The sequence below is a fragment of the Hyposmocoma kahamanoa genome, unplaced genomic scaffold (assembly GCF_003589595.1).
Source record: "Hyposmocoma kahamanoa isolate Upper Pololo Valley unplaced genomic scaffold, ASM358959v1 78, whole genome shotgun sequence".
In the NCBI taxonomy this organism is placed as follows: domain Eukaryota; kingdom Metazoa; phylum Arthropoda; class Insecta; order Lepidoptera; family Cosmopterigidae; genus Hyposmocoma; species Hyposmocoma kahamanoa.
This window is the reverse complement of record NW_020653945.1, coordinates 21243510-21268495: the sequence shown is the minus strand read 5'-3', so window position 1 is coordinate 21268495 and position 24986 is coordinate 21243510. Positions and strand designations below refer to the sequence as shown.

General features: G+C 34.8%; 1 protein-coding gene across 1 annotated transcript in view; it reads left to right on the top strand.

Annotated features, from left to right (window-relative positions):
• Positions 1-4730: 4730 nt before the first annotated feature.
• LOC113232736 (gustatory receptor 5a for trehalose-like) overlaps positions 4731-24986 on the top strand; it is a 36249-nt gene continuing 15993 nt past the window's right edge. The window contains exons 1-2 of the mRNA XM_026467513.1: positions 4731-4857; positions 6338-6503. Coding sequence (XP_026323298.1) covers positions 4731-4857; positions 6338-6503 — 293 coding nt within the window. The remainder of the gene's footprint in view (positions 4858-6337; positions 6504-24986) is intronic.

Sequence of the window (24986 nt, the reverse complement as noted above, 5' to 3'; positions counted from 1 at the left end):
TAGGGAATATGAATAGTACGTCTTTCAATAAGGCTTCTTCGTGCACACTTGTATCTATTAAGAGTTATAATAAATGCCAGCGTAAATCAGCTTAATCGATACTTCATCATATTGGATAATTTTATAGGGTTCCCAACCTGTATATCAATTTGAATTGTCTGAATCTGTTTGAGTTATTTAGTTCTCGTAACAAAGTTTTTATTGTCATAGATCTACAAACTGTAAATAATTTTGTAGTCCCATGATAATTAAAACATTGTCAAGGAAAATCAGTTTGTAGTTCCATGGAAATAAAAAGTTTGCTATAGGAACTATACCTCTGTCGGCTGTCAGCCAACAAGTTTATTTTTCTGATTGGGATAAGTTTATTTTGTACACACGCCAGCATATCAAGCTACACATTGACGTATCTTGTTCCGTTGCACTGAAGGCCATTTTCGAACAAAAATGTGAAGTCTGATGTGCCGTTGTCCGTACATAATTAACTGACGTTAACGCCAAATTCACAAGTGTAAAAACGTCTTCATCTATCAACTTCCATAATATAAAATATATTTCCATACATACTGTATTTCTTATTTACGTTTTATAAATAACAGATATCTTTGAGTTATTATAATAAGCATTCACAGCCGGCAAATCCGGGTCGTTAGTGTCGTCGGTTCGTAATCTCAAGATGAAGATTGCTCTGAATGAATATATACGGGTATTTATTACGTTGTGTGAGCAGATTTTTATGGATAGATTTGTTCATGATACCAAGTGACAAAATGAAAATCTTGCTCCTGGTGGTAAGCGACACGCCTGTCCATAGCAGTTTCAGTTCCACTAAAAGCTTTAAATCGCAAAGATCGGAGGGGTAGTGCCATTGCGCCCGTCACCCTGAGACATAAGTTGACAAGTCTCATGTACTTGCAATTTCATCATGCACCCTTACCTTTCAAAACCGGAACGCAGCTCACATTAAGACGAGGACGGTTCCAAAAAGGTGGAACGAAAAAAGAAGTAACCAGCAGTAACATTAGTGGCACCAACGACTTCATTATAAGTGTCACGGTGTTATTACTCCACAAAGTCTGCGGTTACTGTGGTTTTATACGAGTGAAAGACAATGATGCTACCCTGATGATCGAGCAGTTGTGGTTTCCCTATAATGTGAATTTTAATTCATTTATGGTGAGAGTGCCAACTCAATATAGTATCGACCTTCATGAAAGATGAGTTTTTGCGGAAGGGTGTCATGTATCGTTGTTTCCGAGGCCTGCTATCGAATACCCACGTTGCGTCACACGTTGCAGAAAATACGTGTAAATAATTAGTAATTAGTACGTTCGTCAATAAGGTATGTATTTACGGGTCGTTATAACCTGATTATAAATAATAAATAAAAAAATAAAAAATTACTGCTTGATAGCAAATGTAAGTAAGGTGGCAGCTCTTCTCTCCACTAACACTTTCACAAGGAGCTCTACTAATGAATGGTCAGCATCGCCACACTGCTTTTCGATAGAAATAGTTAAGGTAGTGGCACCTAACCACGCGGATTCTCCAGACAGAGAACATGAACAGCCAATTCCAGATCGATGCTTTCTTTATTAGGCCAAATTCTTTACAACAAAAGACATAATCAGATAAACAATAGACAACCAACCCACCGCCTGTCAGTCCGCGTTCGTCAGCCGGCATCAAATAAGATCACGATAAATATGATTGATAATAAACAAAAATCCAATCTAATTTTACAAATATTGGCCATTTTCCGTAAAGTAGCTAAAGCCGGGTAAATTGAACTTTAAATTAAATCTTTTATGTTTGCTTTTATTAAAAATATGTTTAAAGATGATTTGTCTAGGAACAAGAAGCCTGTTGACAAGGTGCAAGGAACAAAACATGTTTGGCACAATGTTTTAACTTCACCTTTGATTCAACAAGTATCAAGTATATCATCAGGAAGTGTTGAAAAGTGCACAAAATATTATTTAATTGAGGTACTTAGTGACAATTATGTAGCAAATATTGATTTAATTGAATATGCAGTACTCACGCTACGTGTCGTGGTTGTTGCAAATATTGCATTCCAATCGAATTTAGTTTTAGAAGTTTCCTCGTGTCAGTTTGTCGTCAATTTGAGCGTTATTTTCTTACCTCAATAATAAATAGTATCAAGTTTATACAGGGAGAAGAGTACGACAAACTTGACACTTAAGATTGAAATTAAACTCTGTGCCGCTTACCATAAGAACGGATTCATTTGTAGCGTGTAAAGAAATCTTAGTATAATTAATTACGTTCATGTATTTTAGATCAATTGATTCCGGTATGCAGTAGCAAATTCTGTATAATAAGACGCCATAAGTGATTATATAAGCTGGTACGTAGCACCATAATTTGGTTTAAACAAAATTTTTACCAGCACTACAGCTCCTTGTGAAAAAGTTTGTCCAGGGAAGTACTGCCACCTTATCTATTTCTGCCGCCAAGCATTAATCTGAGCATTTCGGTTTTTAAGGGTAAGGGTGTTAGTGAAATTAAAGGCACTTGGGACTTGTCAACTCATGTCTCTGAGTGACAGGCATAGTGGCAGTGTCTATCAGATTTTTTCGACCAAAAACCCTGAGTGGCATTGGAACTGCTGTAGGTATGCGTGTCGCTTACTATCAGTCGCGCGACTTGATAGTCCCGTCACTTGATACCATAAAAAAAACTAAGTCGATCAAAACCTATTAATAGTGTAAGCGTTTGTGTTAAAATAGTGTGGCCCACAGAATTTAAAAAAATAGCGTGTGTTGGAAATACACTTCATTTTGAAAATCCCGGAAGTTGGTTTTATTTTTAACTTAGTGATTGGAACGTAATAGTAATTTTTATGGTTTTATACTTTACACTCTTATCCCACAAACCTTTGTAGGTATACCTCAATTGTTGAGCAATTCAAATTATGATCCCGTATGTTTCAGTAATGGAACGACAAACTCGCGAAGGCTTAAATACACCTAATCCGCGATTACTGACGCGAATGGCGAACTTTCAATAAACCTACTTAGTAAGTTTAAAAAAAAAAACATTTGACGGAACGGCCAAGTCGTGCGCCTGGTGGTGAGCTACACGCCTGTCCATAGCAGTTACAGTGTCACTTAGAGCTTTAAATCGCAAAGATCTGAGGGGCACTACCACTGCGCCCGTCACCCTGAGACAAGTTTAAAAGTCCCATGTGTCTATAATTTCACCAAAATTACATCTGAAAACGTCATATTGATCAAAATTCACTACTCATTCGTCAGACAGTTAAAGTTAACTTGAAGTTACAAAGCGCTAAACTACTCATTTCTAAAATTATATTGTATACAGAAATCTGTCTGTTATACAATAACCAGGTAGCAGTAGAGCTTCTTGTGAAAAACTTCGTCCAGGGAAGTACTGCCACTTATCTATTTCTGCCGCCATGCAGTAATGTGAGCATTACTGCGTTCCGGTTTTGTAGTGGCAGTGACCTTGGGACATTGCGATTTAACACTCTAAGTGACACTGCAACTGTTATAGGCAGGCGTGTTGTTTACCACCAGAAGCACAACTTTTCCGTCTCTTCACTTGATATTATAAACAAATAAACGAAACATTTTGGGAACGATAAAAAACAGAGACTCTTGATAGAGCCTTCATAATTCAGAAACTTCATAATTTAGAAAAGTTGCCTTCCTGTCGGTTTTTTATAGAATATATTTCGGTGAGCTGGTATGTCGTCCGCGTGCTTTTACCACCCGACATACTAACGTACCTACGGTGTGATATAATTTTTACTTAGTGTATTCCGTTCAGGCATACTAAGCACTTTTCATCACCTTTTATTACTCGCACAGTCTGCGACTATGTTTCCGAGTGTTTGTCATCATCATATAAAGCCTGACTTCAACCACTGCTGGGTATAGGCCTCCAACTTTCTGTCCCTTTTTCCACGATCCCGTGCTAATCTCATCCGAGCATACAACACGAGAATCTTTAAGGTGCGACTGAATGGGCATCTTCGAGCTTGTTCCTTAGTAGTTCCAATCTTTGTTCCAGGATTACGTATTGATCAAGAGCAAGGCCATTTACTAGAAAAAAAAAACCAAATAGAAAATAATAGCACCAACACAAATGACGTATCACAAAAATAACAGTTAATCGGTATGTGTTAGTCAGTCTAGTTCAACATCAATCATTTACAGCTGACCTTCAACAGAACTATGTTTTTCAGTGAATTGCTTTCGAGTAAACAACGTTAATTACACCGTAGTGTCAGCAAAATGACCATCAGTTACGAGCAAACCATGAATTTGTTCTCAGTTCACAAGTTTAAACGAAACAATGACTTATTGTTATATAACGGTAAGTTTTAAATTGTGGCACAATTTTAACTCGTTTGAAAATTTGTTGTTATTCAAGTATTTTTGTTATTGTTTACTAACAACAGAGACTACAGTATTTCTTTTTTCTCTTTCTCTTGTTATTTTCAATAACAAAGAACACTTCGTGACGTTGGTCTGTTTGAAACAAAAAACCGCATAGACGTGATCGATATCGGTGGCCATGATTTGGCACAGACTTGGCCCGGGTTTGCGTCCTGTCAGATCGAAGGAAGTATTCTTTCGTTCGACCTTTCTATTGCTGGCTTCCCATGACACGTGATTTCAAGCACGCCGATTAGAACGGGCGAGCTCGCGTCGCGGGTGAATCCGTGCTGTTTCAGGCCGATGCGCGTGGCGGCCCGCGCGCGCCTTTTAAGTTACCGATCCGCGGCGGATCCGAACAGGCTTTACGGGCGAGCAAGGGCACGCTCGGTGGGCGGCCCTCTTCCCACGTGCTCGCACGGCACGGCCCGTGAATCTACGGACCTTGGATAGCCGCCTTATTAATCATTACGTAATTGTAGAAAAATAATTTAATTTATTAAAATAACTTGGAACTAGCATACATCATTTGTTAATGAAATATATAGGGTAATTTGTAAAATAGTAACAACTTCAAAGGACTATCTTACTACCACCATAAACAACAAAATTTTGTTGCATGACATTTAATAATTTCTACCAAATCTAATTGTTACACTTTCGTACAAAAACAAAAATATTTAAATAGATCGATTTAAAATTAATAAATCTATGCGGTATCAAAAGAATGCGCCAGCGTCTGATGAGTGGGAGTCGTCAGGGACAACGCTTGCACATACCTTTTCCTTCCCAAATTATAATACTTGATTCATCCCCTAATTTGCCTCCCTTGATGCAATATTTTTTTCAAATTTTATTAGAACCGCTATTGCGGCACCCCCTTTCCAACAAAAAAAGGATCATCAAAATCGGTTCATATAATATCGGAGTAGTCGCGTAAAATACACAAAAAAAAACATTCGAATTGAGAACCTCCTTCCTTTTTTATAGACGCTTAAAAAATAAGTATCCTGTACAAAATGTTATCATATAAAAAATCAGGGCTAAGTTAGATGTCTACGCCTATAAAATTTGAGGATTTGGCTAGATTTCCAGTCAGAATTTTGACTTAGTGACAATGGGACCACCTCGAGAGTGCACCATTTCAAACAAAAAGAATTTTCAAAATCGGTCAACATACATAAACATACGTACAGTCGAACATATAACCTCCCTTTTTTGAAGTCGGTTAAAAAGTGCCAGATTAATATAAAATGTTTGTATAAAACGTGTATATTTGCCTACAAAAGTTGTTCTTTATGGTGTTAGTAATACAGGACTGCGAGGTAGTTTGTATTTTACAAGTAACCTTGTATTATTTAGAACGCCGACTTAATTCTGAGCTACGGTTAACGATTTCATAACATTTTTTTAAAATGAATCACATATTTGTTTTTTCAAACAAAACCAACGTTTACTTTGTCTTTTTATAGTATTATTTAGTAAAATTCCGGATATGGGTATAATTATAAATCTAATTTCTTATTTATTTATTTATTTTTTCGGAAAACTACTCCACTCCGAGAGTAAACTCAAAGAAAAATTCCTTCCAACTGGAGGTGAACCAGCCATATTTGTCGCCTAACGCGGGCTGTCGCTCTCCCAACTGATCTACGGAACCAGTCAGGAGACCTTACGAATTTCTCTATGTGCTTGCTTTTGCTTTGTTAAGCCCCGTTAAGCCGTTAAAGCCAAAAACTCCAGCCGGATAGAAGGAATTTTTCTTTGAGATGTTTTCATCAATTCTTACTTACTTTTAAATTTTTTAAATTCCTTGTTTGTACGCTTACATTTTTTTCTTTTATTTATTTTATGTTCAAATTACTTAAACTAATTGTTATCTATCTGTTAAGTGTGTCTTATATTCTCAGATTTACCAACAAGAGACCTCAAGGTAATTGGTGAACCAGCAAGCATACAGCGACAGAAACCTGAAACAAGTTTTCAAAGTGCAATGAAGGTGCCGATCATGATTGCCCAATGTTTTGGTTTGTTTCCTGTTATTGGAATCAGTGGGAACGATGCTTCAAAATTAAGGTAAGTCTAAATTTATTTGATACCGATGACCTAGAACTTTTATGGCATAATTTGAGCCTTTATTGTCATGGCAAACGGTCCCTCAAAGGCTGATACCATAGAGAATCTTAGTACAATGTTTTATGACCTCAGTGAAGCCTCTAAACAAGTCGGTATTATAATGAACATGGACAGGACGAAGATGACGTCGAATAACCAAGTCCTGCCCCTCCCGTGAATATCAGAACCTTGTAGAGGTCGAAATTGTTGACGATTATTTTATATCTGAGACACATTAACCAGTTACGTAGGTACCTCAAGAAAAAAGTCAAAAGTCGAATCTGTCTTGGCGGGGCAGAAATTTCATCAACGCGACCGCGTCCCGAAATACGTAGCGTGGGCTGACCACCTACAAGGTGGAGATATGACATAGTGAAGGTTGCAAAAATCTGTTGCATGCAAGCAGCGCGGTACCGCTCGTTGTTGCGATCTTTTAAGGCGGCCTATGTCTAGCAGTGGACGACTTTCGGCTAAAATAATGCTATGATGATGATGATCCTTCAATTGATGAAAATAACTGATGGGACATACCGTTACTTACTGGTTTATTTTTACTTGCCTTCCTGAGGCAACTTTTGTATTTAACTTACAGCATGTTTTATATTTACAGGTTTACATTTTGTTCTGGAAGATTTTTATACACCCTGATATCGACTGTGGGACAGGCTATTCTAATTGTTTTCAATGTTATAAAAATGTTTCATACTTCTTATTCATTTGTAGAAGACTGTAAGTTATTTTTCAAATTTAATTTTAATAGAAGTTGATAATGTTTCAATTTAGTGAACAATGAACACGGTGAAGGTTTGCAGACGCATCGTACGTAGTGCTACTATTGGTAACTTACGTTCTGCAGTGCAGGTCTATCAATTTGTGATGCATTATTCTGATGATTCGTCTCAAAAACACACTTACGAAAGTTTCTTACAATGTATCACATTTCAGCATCAATAATATTTTACACCATGACCACTATAACAGGACTGCTGTTTTTCCGATTGGCAACGATGTGGCCAAAACTTTGTGAACTCATAGCTAAGACGGAAGCCGCGGACCCAATAAGAGACAAAAATCTAACAAGAAACTGTAAAATAGCTTGTATTCTTGTGCTTAGTCTGGCAGCTGGTACGTATACATTTTGATGTAGAGATAGAGGAAAACTGTTTTTCTCTTCAATGGTCAATTAAACTTCTTAAAGCGTTATAAAAGAAAAAACTTTTGTTTTACAACTTTTAGAAATTTAATCTAGATTTTATGTATTTCGTCGTCTTATAATTGAAACCTCAGCTATGCACTTTTGTATAATATTTTATTGCAACTGATTTTTCTTAAAGCAAATCTTGTTCAAGCATGTATTTTATTAAACTAATGTAGCATCCAAGAGAGGTATAGTTTAATAGTTATGCAATAGCAAATATAGCAAAGACCGAACACAATGAAAGATTCCTTCCACCTTATAGGACTCGAACCTGTGACAGAAGGTCCTACTTGTTTTTCTATATGTTTGTTATAGATTTTGTATTGGTTTTTTTCTATTATTATAACAAACTAGTGGAGTTACTTGTCAAAAAACGTAGTACAAGAATAGCGAAATCATAAGATAAGATTTCTAATCGCTTATTAGATTCAAATAATTTAAATTATAAAATTTAAATTATTTGAATCTAATAAGCGATTAGAAACAACATGACTGTGTTCACTATATTTTAAAGCATACTTTTGGTCTTCTGAAAAAAAAAATTCAAATCGCATACAAGGTATTCATTCTAATTTTTGTTTATTTGTTTATTTTGATGTAATTAATTAAAAATAGCCATAAACAAATTTGATTCTCCATTGCTAACATATGATGAGACATACCTACTTTTAGTGGATATTGTTCTAAGGCGCTGCGCAAACGGAGCAATTTTGGTCCTCGAGTTTCGGCAACTGGTAACTTGCAACCTGTTTGTGACATTTTCCATATAAATTCACGGAATTGTGCAGACGTTGCCATTTCAGTTGAGCTTCGGTAATCGAATTCCAATTAAATAAATTGTTAATTGCCATAACTAGAAACTTTGAAGTTTGTACCGGTTGTTTCAAGTTACTAATTTCCCCAGTTAGCAACCGCATCCCCCGTAGCGTCTTGCTTTTGCTATGAATTTCGAAAGTTTATTTAAAATGCAGCAATTGTAAACTAGACCTTTTTGTTGTTGCTGCAACTAGCAACTGTTAGAGAGATGCGACACGATGCGTGGCGTCTGTATTTCGACGCCTGAATGGTGACGCTGCGTTATGTTACATATAAGTTAGAACTACATGCTACATGGTGCGCTGAAATACGGTGCGCAACAAGGGGCCAGGAGAGGAAGCGGGGAGAGGTGCTGAGATGCGTAAGTAAGCGGTGTGTTGCAATACCGTATTGCTCGTGTGGCATTAGTGGCATTATTTAGCGTCCGACGTGTACCAAGTATAGGTCTCGTAAGACCTATTTGAGCTCAGACTGCCATTTTCGCTTTGTATGGTATAATTGTGTCATTGTTTCATACAAATCTCTAAAATCCTAGAAAAATGCCTTATTGTGTTGTTTTGGAGTGCAAAAACGGTAGCCGCACCAAAAATATTACCGGTGGTGGTATTTCAAATTATCGGAAAGTCATCATATACATTTTAAATTTTCTGTTTATCGAAATAATTATTTTGTTACAAGAAACGAAAGCTTTTTGCATTTTTAGTTACCTACTATTTCTATCATAATTCAATGTTTCCTTTTTGTCATCATAGAAATTTCTAGATTCAAATATAGTGATGTTCATTGTCTGATGTTTATCGACAATAAATTTTTTCTCAAATGTTTGAATTTCTTACTATGATATTTGTAATTAAAGTCCCTAAAATATCGAAGCGAAAAGCATTCACGTTAAATTGATTTCTTTTATTTTATTATTATTATTACTAAACATTTTATTTCGAGTAATTTTAACACAACTCATATTTCGGACAACCGTTTCAATTTCATGTCAATTTGTATGTTGCTGTTGCTGGAATAAAAATGTATGTGTATTATTGTTTTAGATAATATGGATATTTAAATTCCATTATACTAGTAGATTAAACGTAGAATATTTTTAATTTTTATGTTTCTCCAATGAGTTCAAAATAAAAGAAGGTTGGATTGAAGCTGCAAGAAAATTGACAGATCCATAGCAAATCCATTTAAAAATAAATAAAATAAAATCGGCTTTATTTTACACGTGCATGCAAAATAAATTTAAAACAATTACTTATAGAAAATTGCATAAATTCTTGGAAAAAAAACAACAATTTAATTTATTAAATTCGTTGATGGTTCGAGTTTACTTTTGATAGTGACAGCTTCACCAACCCGTGGTAACGTATAATGGAAAACTGAAACTGACACGATCGCCACATTTTTGATATTATTCTTAGAAAACTGACACTGGCCCAAGCCTAGTGGCTGCCATTACGGAAATAATAATAATTTATATTAATATATTAATTTAATAATACACAAGTACCAGTGTAGGTATAGTATGAATATTTTTTAATATTAAACACAGCTACTTGGTTTTTAACTATCGATTAGGTAGGACCACATCCCTCATTGAGTAGCATCAGTTTAAGGTTAACAATTCACGGAGCGGTTTCTTCTCACGACCCTGCAAGTTTGTGCGGGGACGTAGCCGCCGCGGTTGCGGGCACGAAACCGTTGCGATTGCGGAACGGACCGCGAAGTTAGTGGGAGTTAATCGCAAGTCGTGCGGTTTAATAGAGAACTCACCCCGCGTGCGCCTGCTTCACGTTGCGCCTGAACAGACCGCCAAAGTACGCCGGCGACGACGGCCGTCAAGCGCGCATGTGATCGCCTCTTGCGCGGTTCTACTAGCACCTCGCCGCGGCAACCGCGAGCAACCGCAACCACTACAGGCGTAAAACGCGCCGTGAAACGTGTAACTAATTTTACATACTTAACTATTACATTCTACACATGCCGCGATCCCGCGGCAGACGCGGATGAAAACCGCTCCGTGAGTTCTTAGTGTAACGGAAATGAGTTTCAGCGCCATCTAACGTATAATAGTTAGCTATTATATACTAGTAGCATTTTTACTAAAACACCACCTGATTGTGAATGGCTGAACCAGGATGAAAAAATACTGAAATATTGTAATATAACTCTTAATCAAGGGACTGTAAGTTTAATTTTGTTAAATTGTAAAATTGTGTTACGCCGTTTTCACGTTTTAAGCCCTACCCAATCAAAATCTTTAAGTTATGGTAGTAGATAATAGAGCGTAAAGTTTGAATTGCACATAAGCTAAAAAGAGGCGACATCGGTACCCGATCTTACATAGCCCCATTACATATCTCCCCTTTTTTCCTATACCTATGGTTTAAATTATATTAACAATCCAGAATTTGTTATTTCTTTTTAAATTTGAAACTACGACCAATCAATATCAAGATTTTGTAGTGTTTCAAATTAAGAATGTGTGAGTTTTGGAGACATCGGTTCTGATAGTAATCAAGTCTTGAGGTACTTCCAATGTTTTTCCTTCGTCCGTGATTCAAACCATAGCGTTGCGTTACGACTGCACAAAACATACAGTTGCATCGCTATTAACGGAAACTTGTAAAAACTTGATAGTTGCGTCAACTAAAACTGCTCCTTCTGCGCAACACCTAAGACACGATTTTGTACAAATAAGTATTTTCTTCTGTGTTTTGTTGACAGTTGAACACATTCTATCAGATATATCGGGATTGGCTATTGCAATCGATTGCCAGCCAAACACACCTCTCTACGATGCTTACATCATGCAATGTTACCCTTTTGTCTGGACATTCATTCCTTACAACCCTGTAATTGGGTTCATAATGAAGGTAAGACAGATTAACGATTTTATGAAAGTAACAATGTTGGTTTATTGTGAATATCGCACGCTTGGTTGTAAATAGACAGACTACTTTTATTGCTACACGAAAAATTGTTTATTGAATAACTTATTGTTCAAATGACTAAAGACTAATTAGAATAAATGTAAAATATAAGACATATATGTATAAATGTGGAGGTTCAGGGTTCTTTTTTTAACGTCGGGAAATCCTCATGAATCAAAGTAATATTGTGTCAAATTTAGCAATCTTAAAATAGTTACTCGGACGCTATGGAAACAGTATTATTTTCGAATTTATTGTCTAAATATTGATTGGTAACGATTAAAAGTTAAGTTTAACTTATTTATTTTCACACATTTCTTCAATATTTTGTTTATTTTTTAATTTAATAGTACACAGGAAATAATTTCTCGTCAAATAAAAAGACGCGATGTTTATTTCGTAATTTATGACAGCGATACTTATAGCTGACACTAGACTATAATTCCGAATTCACATCGTGACAATCAAGGCTCAGTTTATTTTATTTATTTTTCTTCATGAAAATGCGGCAAAATAATTGAAAAGAACGTATTTTAATAGATTTTATTATTACATACTTTTCTTTTTTTTGGCAGTTTAAATTCTCTAAATGTAAATAACATTAAGTACTTAACCTTATACTGCGTAAAGACGATTCGGAATATGTAGAAAGAAAGAAATGGCATTATACAATTCATATAGCGTTATTTATTTCCTATTTTTAGTAAGGAATAGACAATATTGGAAAATCATTCGTTCTTTCAATCACTTTAGTAATAATACTTACTTGGTTGACAGGTTTGTCATGGTACGAATATGAGTAATATAATAATAAGCTGTCTTTAAGCTTACCTTGAAATAAGATTGTTTTTTGAAAGGTTACGGTAGGCCCCAAGATTGGAAAACGTTGTTAAATGAACTTATCTAAATTGGTTCCGGTTTTGGTGTTCTGGGTAGTGTCTAGAGCGATTTTGTTTATCTGGTACTCACAGAGTGGACTGACAGTCGGCGAGAGGGATTATTTATTTTGAGACCAGATTTGGAGTGGCTACCTATCACATTATTATGTCATATAGTTGCACTCGTGGGATAGTGCTTTTTTGGAATGTAAGTTAACATCCGCAGTGACTAGCACCACACTCCAGGTTCTGAAGAGAAGCCATCCCACAAGTACAATCTGTTGATCACACCCATATTTGAGTTTTGGCTGAAGAGACACTGATTTGTATAACTTGCCTGTGACTTCGTTCATATGGTAATATACAGGATGAAAAATATTTCTCACCCTCCATGTAATAAGTCACATCGGCAAAATTACAACTTTACAGGAGAGAGTTCACATACACATAATTTGTTTCGTGTAGTTATGTATGTAAATAATTACTTTGGTGAACATGAAGGTGTTAGAAAACATTGATATACCAACAAACATAATTGAGGCTATGAGCGCAAAAAGTGGTATGATCCCATGCTGGAAGAGGAATATATGGCCCTTATTTCGTCTCTATAACCAGAAATAGAGACGAAATAAGGGCCATATATTCATGGTAACACATTAGTGATACAGCTCTTATGAATATCGACTCGCGTTTGCACAGAAATATAGACAGGCCAACTACTGACCTGTGTGTACGTTTCCGTATATTCCAAAAAATATTCTGTATTTATTGTAATAAAGATAATATCTCTAAAAATGCCGTGCTGTTCTATTTGGTGGTGTGGGAAAAACAGCAAAACATCTAATTACAAACCAAACGGAATTACATTTCATCGGTAATTTAATATTAATTTAAATATTTAATTTTGCAATTTTCGTCCAATATAGCAAAGCTCAAGTTAACTGGTCGATTTGAAGTGAAATAATTGACGACACCCATTGACGACACCCGTCAATTGTTTCGGACTCGGGCTAGCCAATCGAAGCGCAGTTGTCACAGTAATGATATGGCAGAATACTTTTTAAACAAATTGAATGACGTTTCGTCTCTATTTCTGGTTATATACTCGATGCCCCATGCATGTATAGAGAAAATGAAGGATTGAAAATGAGGAATTTAAAATACGCCAAGTTCATTTTATGTATATGTTCAATATTTCTTTTATACGTGAAAATAGCAATTACTATTCCAATGTTTCCTAGTTAAGCACGAATACTATTACATTATGTATATTTTGTAATTTTTACTGCATTGTACTATAAACTAATTATTTGTATCTATTTTTTGCAATGCATTTAATCTTGTTTAAATGTTCTTTATTGTTATTTAGATTTTAAGCATTCAATGTACTTTCAACTGGAACTTTGGCGATGCTTTTGTCATTTGCATCAGTTTGTACTTGACGTCCAGGCTTCAACAAATTAATGACAGAATCATTGCAGGTCGAGCACAGGTAACATGGACAAATTAAAAAACCTTTAGTAATATGTTTATTCAATTCATTTTCTTTTTTGGTTATAATTAATATTACAGATAAAATGTTAGCCCCAATAATATTATGGCTTTTTTTGGATACATGTATTTTTAGCCAAGGACGGCTAAAAACGGCTTTTTTGTGGATTGTGGAAGTGATCCATTTGAGTTACGGGAAAAACAATTTTGCATGTCCTTGGCGAGAATTTATTAAACTAAAAACATAGTTTACAACCTGTTAACCGGGGACAAGATTTTTTAGTTGTGCTGTCAAAACTTCGAATTACATTTCATCGTTAAATATTTCATATTCATAAGAATTTAGTTTTTGAGCTAGCGTACTTACTAAAATACGTCATTATTTTCCATCATTTTTTCAATTACCTATATTTCAGTTAGCACCTGTGTCGTTTTATCGAACATTGCGTGAAGATTACAATAGGATCATTAGTCTGATACGGAAGATTGATGATAACGTCAACGGTGTCATCTTCGTATCTTACGCTATGAACCTGTTCATTATCTGTATGCAACTTTTGCACGCTCTTGAGTAAGTATGAAACTGAAATTTCTCTATTTTTAGAAGCACAAAAATAGATAATGTTAAGAAAACTCATTCAATTCATCGGTATGAAACCTTATTACGAAAGTTATTCCATTGAATTCTTAAAATAAAAACTTGGCACTAAGTAATTTATCTAACACTGCTGTGTTGGTGTTACATGCAGCCGGTATAAATTCAAATAACAAACATTTTTTACTAAATTTTATTAAATATGTGCTGTAGGAGTTATAAAGCGTATTGTTTTTCAGGGAAGGAGTTAAACAAACAATTGCATGTCGTAGTAAAGTTGACGAAAGGTAACAGTATGCGCACAAAATTTTATGCACAATTTGACAGTTCTAAACACATTGCTTTTTCAAAACCAAGGATACGGTACAAATCATAAGTTGCGTTTAAACATAATGTTAAGTCAAATATTATATTGTTATGTTATGATGCAATTATTAAAACACTTCCGTTGTTACAATTAGATTTGTTTTATGCTTTATTATTTACTATTCTGTCATCTCTACTGTTACAGCTTCTACAGCCTAATCTTCTTTTCATTCTTGTGCCTTTTGTGCACGCTTCAATCAATTCCGAAGTCGTAGTTTGAAGGTCCCTGTAATAAAATACAAAGTAATACAAACTAACACACCGTTTGATGCTCGACATATTTCAGTATTTGTGTTTAGGTCAATTAATATAACAGATACAACCAAATCTCTAATATCGTATTAATTAAGATTCACAGATTATACAGGAAATGATATAATTTCCATTGAGCTCCATACCGTCTCAAAGTAGGCAATAATTAATTTGTCGATACACGTCATTATAAAAAATTGTATTCAATGGTATCTCTGTGAAACACAGGCCATAAACAAGTATGCATTTTGAATCTCTTTGATCTTTATATATATATTCCAGATGTGTTTGCCATTTTAGGTTGTTATCCATATACAAACCTAAGAATTCTGTAGTCACTGTTTCATCTATCTCCATATTTTTTATTTTCAGAAATTATCTAATATCAAAGATTCATTAATATATTTAAGAATGTTATTTATGTATATTAAGAACAACAATGGTCTCAACAAGCTACCTTGACGCACCTCCTGCGTTAAGTATATCCCCTTTAATCTTGAGACATAGGGACTTTGTGTATTGATTAAAAAGGTTACAAATAGTTCTCTTTGGTTAATCAGCACACTTAGCTAGTTTAAACAAACAAAACAATAGTGGGACATTGATCACACGTTATGGTTTTCATTTTAAAATCATGAGATAATGTGAATTTGTCTTGGCTTAAAATATTTTGTTTCGTGACTTTTATTTTTGAAATTAATGACTACTTTTACGTAGCTTCCTAAAATAATGTTTTGACTGTGGAATGACATATATAAACAGTCACAGAGAACATTAATGAAATTTAAATTTATTTTTCAGACCAATGCACGGATACGAGCAAGCTGTATACTTTTTATATTCCTTCTCGTTTCTATTGATGAGATCTCTAGCAGTTTCTTTGATTGCATCTAAAGTTCATGCTGCAACTCGAACTCCAGCTGAATATTTACATGAGGTTCCATCACCTGTTTATTGCAATGAGGTAGACGAAGTGCGTTTGATACTTACGTCTTTAGCATTACGTATATCATACAATTGGCACTTTATCAGCACCATACTTGGGGTTTCAGGTACAAAGGTTTATAAATCAAGTTGTTGGTGATGACGTAGCATTGACTGGACTACAGTTTTTTAAAGTGAAACGTGGACTTGTTCTAACTGTAAGTGTTTAAATATTGAATTAAGGTTAGCTTTAATAGATCCCAAAGATTCTGTTTGTTTTTGTTGCATGATTACAACTGTAGATAGTACTACCGACTATACGAATACTATTACCGACTACGTATTTACGATATTGAAGAGAATTTCTGAGTATATGAAACGTCACTATTGACGTTTCATTTACTCAGAAATTCTCTTCAAACTACAGCCTATGCTGTAGTTTGCCCTTTCAGTCAGGGGAACCGTTTATCTGAATTCGTATACATAATATCAATGCCACAATATTAGAATTAAAATGATAAAATTGTCATTAATGTATATAGACAATAATTTCTAATCAGCTGCTGGCAGCTGAAGGTTGAGTGAAGAAATAGATTTCTCAACAGATGGTGGTCAACCATGGCGATCAAACGTCGTAACATTGAATAAACTAAAAAATTTTTTGCGATGGTTACACATAGGAAATCAAACTATTATTTCGAATCTAAGTACTTCTACTGTTTCGGGCACTTTACAGGTCCCGTAGTCACGGGATCATGTCTGCTTGAGATGTTCAGCCAATATACGTGATAAACAAAAAACTTTAATTTGTAATAATAACAATGAAGTATTTATTTCGGAATCTTGTCCAAAGTGCTAGTAACAAATTCTCGTAAGACTAATGTTAGTATTTTCAAGTAAAAATAAAATGAAATGAATATTTTATCCTGTTGTGAAGCTGCACCCAATGTGGCAACATTGGGGAGTCCCACCGGTCTATGAACACACAATCAGGAACGCACAAACAGTAGTCAATTGATGCTACCGCAGAGGCGGACTAGCATGGAGGCGCAGCGTATTGTCATTAAAGTATAGAATTCATCCACGTGCGTCTCCGCAAATATCCCCGAAGCTCTGCAACGCCACGGCAGCCCCAACAGAACACTGAATTGTTATACTAATGAATAACAATCGCGAAAACCAAAGTAATCGTAATAAATCTGTTTGCGTCATTGATTCAGAATACTATGTGAAATCCGAAAAGGTATTAAATACGTGGGGCGCACTGTAAGTTTCCGGAATGAATGAGAAAAAAATACTATAAATGGTCAGAAATGAATTTATTATTTCTCAAAATATTCTCCCTTAACGTTAATGCACTTTTTCATACGAATGAATCAATTTTGAAAACATTTATGCCACTCCTCCGTGACAATCTCTGAAACATATTTTTCACATTCTTCGACAGCCTCTCCAGGTGATGAAAATCGTTGACCGAGTAACTGGTTCTTAATTTTTGGAAATAAATAAAAGTCACAAGGTGCTGACTGCAAGGTCGGGGCTGTACGCGGGAAGGCTCATAAGGTCAACGTTGTTCACCTTCAAAAATTCATTTATCGGTCTGGCCGTGTGAGAACTAGCAATATCGTGGTGCAAGATGATACGGCGTTTACGGTTATTTTTTCGGAGTTTGTCAATAACTTCCAGCAAACAAATGATCGTGTACCAATCACTATTCACGGTACAATGGTTCTCCAAAGCAACAGTAGCCACGTGGCCAGTTTTATTAAAAAAAGAAGCAATTATCCGCTTAGAGGCACTTTGCACGCGCGCCACTTTGGTTGGTTTCGGCTCATCTCAAAAGACCGATACGCTCGATTGCTGCTTTGTTTAGGGATCGTAACTATAAATCCATGTTTCGTCACCTGTTACTATGTCCCATACCAAATTTGACGCTCCTTCGTTGAATCTGATAAGTATGGCATTGCACTAAGTGACGCGATCCGTTTTTTGAGCATCAGTCATATTGTGTGGATCCACCGAGAGCACAGCTTTTTCACACCCAAATGTTTGTGTAGTATTGATTGTATTGATTGTATTTGATTCATACCTATGTCTAAAAATGCCCGAATCTCATGGTATGTCACATGCCTGTTTGTTTTGATCATATAGTGCACAGCATCGATGTTTTTGTAGTTCACAGCAGTGGACGGGCGACCATCACGAAATTCGTCACTGAGATTCACACGACCGTGTTTGAATTCTGCAAACCAGCTAAAATAGTCGTCTTGCATGGTGCTTCATCGCATGGTGCATCATCAGTTTGAAGCCGCTACACAATTTATACTTACAATCAGAGAAAATTATACTACGAAAATTTTCACGAGTTAAATTCGTGGTGATGTAGAAAACCAATTTTTAAAATGACGCCATAATTTAAAAACAAGTGACAGTCAGATGAAATAAACTGTATCTACACTGTATTCTACAGCCAAAGAGTTCCATTTTCAAATATTTTAATTACTTGTTAAATATTGTCTATGTAAATGGCCAGTTCGGGAAACTTATAGTGCAAGAAGACGTCGGTTCGAATCCGACCGGATCGAAGGAATTTTTTCTGAGTATTTTTTTCTGAGTGTTCGATCTTTGTATTAATAATTATAACAAACTAGTGGAGTAATTTCACAAAAAATAATTGAATATCAATTCAATAAAAGTTTAATTAATACAGTGAATAGCGACATCTCTCTGGTACTAACTGGGTGATAAATTTGTAATAGATTTCTCATAGATGGCGCTACGACTAAAAAGTCGTTGAAAGACCAAGTACAAAGACACGACGCAAGCACATAGAAGAATTCGTGAGGTCCGTTGGTTCGTTCCGTGGCTTAGTTGGTATAGCGTCTGGCACTGTATGCAAGAAGACGTCGGTTCGAATCCGACCGGATCGAAGGAATTTTTTCTGAGTGTTTTTTCTGAGTGTTCGATCTTTGTATTAATAATTATAACAAACTAGTGGAGAAATTTCTCAAAAAATAATTGAATATCAATTCAATAAAAATTTTATTAATGTATGCAAATGTTTAGTTTCTTGCTCATTCGTAAGAAGTTTCATCAATATTACGATTTGAAGTGTAATTTGCTTACCTATGCAAATAAACATTATTTAACTTTGAAATACGAACAAACATGTGTCACAGTCACAACTGACTGAAACTGAAATGATTGTTTATATAAACCAAAATATCGTCAAAATACAACGACACCCAATAAATGGTAAATTACATTTTCATCGAAAGAAATTACACTTTGATTTAATATTTATTATCTCATAAAAGTTTCACCCAAGTTTCCGGTTATTCCCATCTGATCCCCTAAACTGGTCCTCCGCCTATTTAAAATTCCAACTTATCCCCTCCATATTTTGCAACTCCCAACGGATCCTCTGATTGTGTTTGTAAGGTAAGTACAGTTAAGTGAAAAGGAAGTTTTGAAATCAAGTATTCATTTACAATTGTGTGATCAAATATTATAATTATCACAGACAATCAACTTTTTTTGTGACAGGTCATTAATATTGACATAATATTGCAAATCAGGAGTAACAGAAATCAGTCTTAAGTAATATTTAAAATCTAAGTTTAATGTTATAGTAGAGAACAAATAAGTAATGAGAACGGACACTCTCCGCCCCTCCCTAGCTTTAGATACCACACCACGCTCCGCACATTGACGGTCACATTGACTGAACGAGAACGAGGCTGTCGGCGAGCCGTTTTCGCGCTAAAGCGGCTTTGATATTTGAATATAGTTTTCATTTATTCATAACGAAATTTGAACGTTAATATATAACATCATTTTAAGTTACTATTTATAATGGTCGTGAATTGTGCTGTCTACGGCTGTTTATAATCATCTAAACGGAATAAAGAGAGGAGTTTCTTTCGTTTTTTGAAAGATGAAACGTAGTAAGTAAATAAACTTATATCTGAGACTCATTCAGTTATTGTTTTCTTTGGTGCAGAGTAGTATATAATACAGATTAATTGTATAAATATAATAAGACGCCATAAATTCGTGAGCTAGAAAAGGGTTCTCGAATTTTCAATAATTTATTGCCGGTAAATATTACGTAGTGAATATACCTAATTTTTAACTAGGTAATGATAAAATTGGACACGCAATTTCAAACACCTTTTTTAAAGGTACCTGTCCAAAGTGCTTTTAATATATTTTTAAAATAAATCTTCAATATTATTCTAGTTAGTGAATTAATGAAAAATATAATATTATATCGATGTAAATACGTAATTAACATGTATAATTATTAGGATTCTATAATAGAATTATAGATAACAGATTCGCGTTAGAATTTTCGCTATGTTGCCGCTCTGCCCACGTAACGTAATAGTACGAGCAAGTGATGGGTAACCCTGCCACTTCACGCACACATTTGCGCGAGTGCAGATAGCGCCTTGCTGTATGTAGTAGTAGTAAGTAAATAATTTTCGAACGTTATATGGAGTGTTCGGGGTGTGGTTATATTATCACAGATATAGTGGACTAAATAAAATACAGTAACCCCCAAATATATTTTCTAGTTGACTGTACTACAGTACCTACTATACTAAACATAAACTTCTATGTGCCAGGGTGTCAGTGTAAATAAAATATTAATATTTATTCTTGATTCCCTGTATTGGGAATCTGATGGGATTAGAAAATAATTTAAAATCAAACGGATCCTCCAGGGAATCGGTTGTAGGGGATCAGATGGGAACAACCCGAAGTTTTTTAATTTTGTTTTTTTTTATTTAATAATAACATTTTTTTTAAGTTTCTGTCAGGTATAATGTTATCGATATTACTTCATACTATAGAAAAGAAACCTGACACTTGAGAAACATGACAAAAAGGAAGGCTTTCAACCTTTTTGTTTAAAACGGGTGCGCTTCATTTATACGAAAATGAAATAAACTAATTTCAAAACAAATACCGTTCATTTCATATAATTTTTATTTGGACTAATTTCACTTCCTTAATTTAACTATATACGTATAATTCTTGTTTGATATAACATTCATATTTTATAAAAAAATATATAAAACTCATATTATATAACAATGATTTCATATTTGTCAATTTAGATAATTTTTACGTAGGACTTATAATATCTTTTTCGATTTTTAGATTACAGGAACTGTAATAACATACGAGCTGGTGCTCATGCAAGTCACTGGAGTGACACCGACATTGCAACCCACTACAGTGGCTACACCTACTTAGCTTATGTCTTCACTGTGTACGAAAGAAACGACTTCAGAAATTCAACAATCAGTGTTGAAGAAATTTAATCCACGTTATTAAGAGCTGTTACACACGGCGATTTTTAACAGCGATGCAAACGCGATGCAGTCGCGCGTCTGTAGCGATGCAGTCGCGCGTTTGCATGGATGTAATTGCCTATAAATCGAGTTTGCATCGCTGCATCGGGTGTTTATGTATAACCTAAATTTCATTGTTCGTGTGAATTGGTATCAAAGATCTTATGTAATATATTTTATCTTCTATAATAATTGTAATACGTAGTGATATGTTGTTAAGGTTTAAATTCCACTTCGAATAACTTACGCTATATTCTAATAAAAAAAGATGTTCGTTTTACGCGATCTTAACAGCTTTGTAGCTTATTAAACCGTCGACGCTATTTAGATGGGCTTATTTTCATGCTAGTTTTCTCTACTTAATTTACGTGGAAATTTTTATTATTTGAATATATATAATAATATGCTCGAAAACGTAAATAACAAAATTGCCACCGAAATTAGGTGGAGAAAACTACCCTGATGTGGTATTTTTCGTTTGTGTGTATTTCTGTCGAGATGTCGTATAACAAGGATGGATGAGGATTTAATGAAAATCAAAATCACTCTATAGTTTCGTTAAACCCGGAATTGAAGGATTTTTCTGAAATAAAAGAGTGTTCCAATGTTAACGAGCACCGAATTGTAGGAAAATAAGCATCTGACTACTAGTTATAATTTAATAAATGGCGTATTAAAATATCTATGCAAATTTACTTTTTTTTTAAAGTGTGATACGACTGTAACGTATACTGTATATCCGATAAACAATGTGACATATTTAAGTTATTACTATTAACAGACTAAAAACTAACAGTATCAAATTATATTTAAGTAAGTCTTGTAAGAAACTTAATTCAAAATTTGTGCAAAATTTATTTTTAAATTTACCTTCACCGAAAAGAAGGAAAACATCGTGACGAAACCTGCTCGTCGAAGATGGTTCACAATTGTCTGAAAACGTGTGAAGTCCTCAATCCGCACTGGGCAAGATGATGGCCTAAACCCTTGCCTGATAGGAGACTTGTGTTCAGCAGTGGGACGTATAAATGGGTTGGTGATTAATGACAAATGAAGAAATTTTATTATCAATTAAAAAAGGGATAACATTATTCGATCCTCAAACATATAGTTGGTCTATTGTAAATGTGCACTTTTTTAAATAAACTATTTTTTTTTATGTTTGATAATTATATTAATTGTTCCGTCTTTATTAGTTCCTTTACGGATAAATTATAAATGAACTGCATTCAAGGTTTGAGCATACTGAATTAATATTTAGTATTTAATAACCTAACCTCCGGTTAAAAAACTGACCTCAAAAGTCACTCATCCCTTAGTTTGCCACATAGTAGAATATTTTCTTGAAATTTAAATAGGGTACCTTCTTCCCAACAAAAAAAGAATCATCAAAATTGGTTCCCAAATGGCGGAGTTACCGCGCCACATACATACAAAAAAAAACATACAGACGAATTGAGAACCTCCTCCTTTTTTTGAAGACGGTTAAAATAATATTTAATCCTCTTTTTTTCATATTGGTCAAATCTGGGCTGTGCCCTCCATTGAGTAGGTTAGGTTAGGTTTGTATTATGAAACAGTAGACGAGCCGAGCGAAGCTAGCGTACCTTTGCTTGCGTTTCCGATGATGGTTTCTGGTCAAATTAATATTAGTATACAAATATTTTAGTGAATAAAAATAAAAAGTAGGTATTTTAGTCAATTAAATTATAAAAAACAAGTATCTAAATTTTATTTTAATGCTACTCGTATATATTTTAAATTTACCTATAGAAATAAAATTTTTTTTACGTAAATCAGAACAGAATAAAATATCCATTGAATTAATTTATTTTACGTCTCAGAAAAATGGAATCAATCATTAAAAAAGGTGACCGTTAATTTTTTTTGCTTGCAAATTTAAAATGATAATTTTATAACATCTTTTTGTGTATCGACAATGTCAAAATGGTAGGATTTTGTACGTTTGGTATTCCGTTCTTCAATGACGAGACGATGGCACGTCACTGGCGTAGTCTATTAATTTGACATAAAAAAACACATTTAATTTGAAAAGTAAATAGCCGTTTAAACGAGATAATAATTAAGAAATGCGTAATAATTTCTATGGTTCGTATTTAGTTATTTAGTATTATTTATATCAATAGACAACTTCGATGGTTAGATATTTAACCAATGAATGCCATCACTATCTAACTAGATTTTGGCAGAACAATAAATATAACCATAATTGCAATATACCTATCTACTCTCTCTCTGTCGGTGTTTGAATGGGATTACTAGTGCTTTCAAGAAAATTAGCAGATTTGAGGCTCTGATTCAAGACGTCAGTGATGTTGGTTCCGCCACTGATTAACCGAGAATTGCAAAGGATCAAATGCACCAACTTCAGCCGGTGCTTGGTAATTTTTGCGATGGAAATAAGAAATACAATTCCTTCTAACGAAATTCCTCTACACCGTAGTTTATCAAAGTGGTTACTACCGCCCCCAAGTGGGCGCTGAAGAGTCACTGGGGGGCGGTAGGCGTCTAGCTATTGGAAAAAAAAATCTGAATTATCTACATAGACTACACGATATAATTTTATTCCTTGTTTTTTGTGTTGATATAAAAGATAAGTGTTTTCAATTATTTTTTATTATGGCGGGCGTTGAGATTTTTTTATCTTGCCGAAAAGTTTGGGAACCTATGCTCTATACTGTAGAATTCATTATTCAATAAAAGGGGTTTCAGTAATATTTTGTAGTTTACAATTATAAGTGATGGGTTTATTAGCACAGTTCACAGAGCTTGTCTTTGAAAAAGAAACACGATTTGACTCAGTTGAGTGTGATACCACAGGATATCAACGGGCAAAAGTATATTAAGTCTGTTGGCCTCAACACCCAATTGGAAAAATGATGACGCAGATTCCGTATTGTGTCAGTAACATATCCCAGCTTTTCATGCAGAATCTGTATATGATATATCCTTTATTTATTACAGGCATAATATAAAAATCTGTGTGCTATACAGACAGTCGCTAAAACACCGTAAGTTTTAATTATCATGGAACTACAAAATGATATCCTAAAATAAAGTTTTATTGTCATGAATTTACAAAATGAATTGCACTTTATAGTTCCATGACAATAAAAACTTTGTTATGAGAACTAAACACCTGTGTCGACTCTCAGAAAACATATTTTTTTCTGAGTGAACGAAATGAACTGGCCGTATGAATGGCGTTACAAAAAATAATGTTCCCGGTACTTTGTGTAATTCAGGTTTGAGTGAATTGGCTATTTTTCCAGATATGTTTACCACATTATAACAAGCGCCCAGTTACACGACGCGAAAGTTTTCGCGCGGCCGTTTCGCGACGACCGCCCAGTTACCGCGCTTTCACATACATTACTGCGAATCTGAATTCTATTAACAAGGCAACAATTTTTAAATTCCTCGGAGTCTACGCGGTCGCCGTGCGATCCGCCGCGTAGACCAAATTCAAGCCAGCCTCACCCGCGTGCCCTAGACGCTCATTTAAATTAAAACGTAAAAGCTAAAGAAATAGCATATTTTGTCATAACTGTTAGATGCACGCGGTCGCTGCGCAGCGGCCACACGGTCTATGGCCTAAGCGCGATGAAAT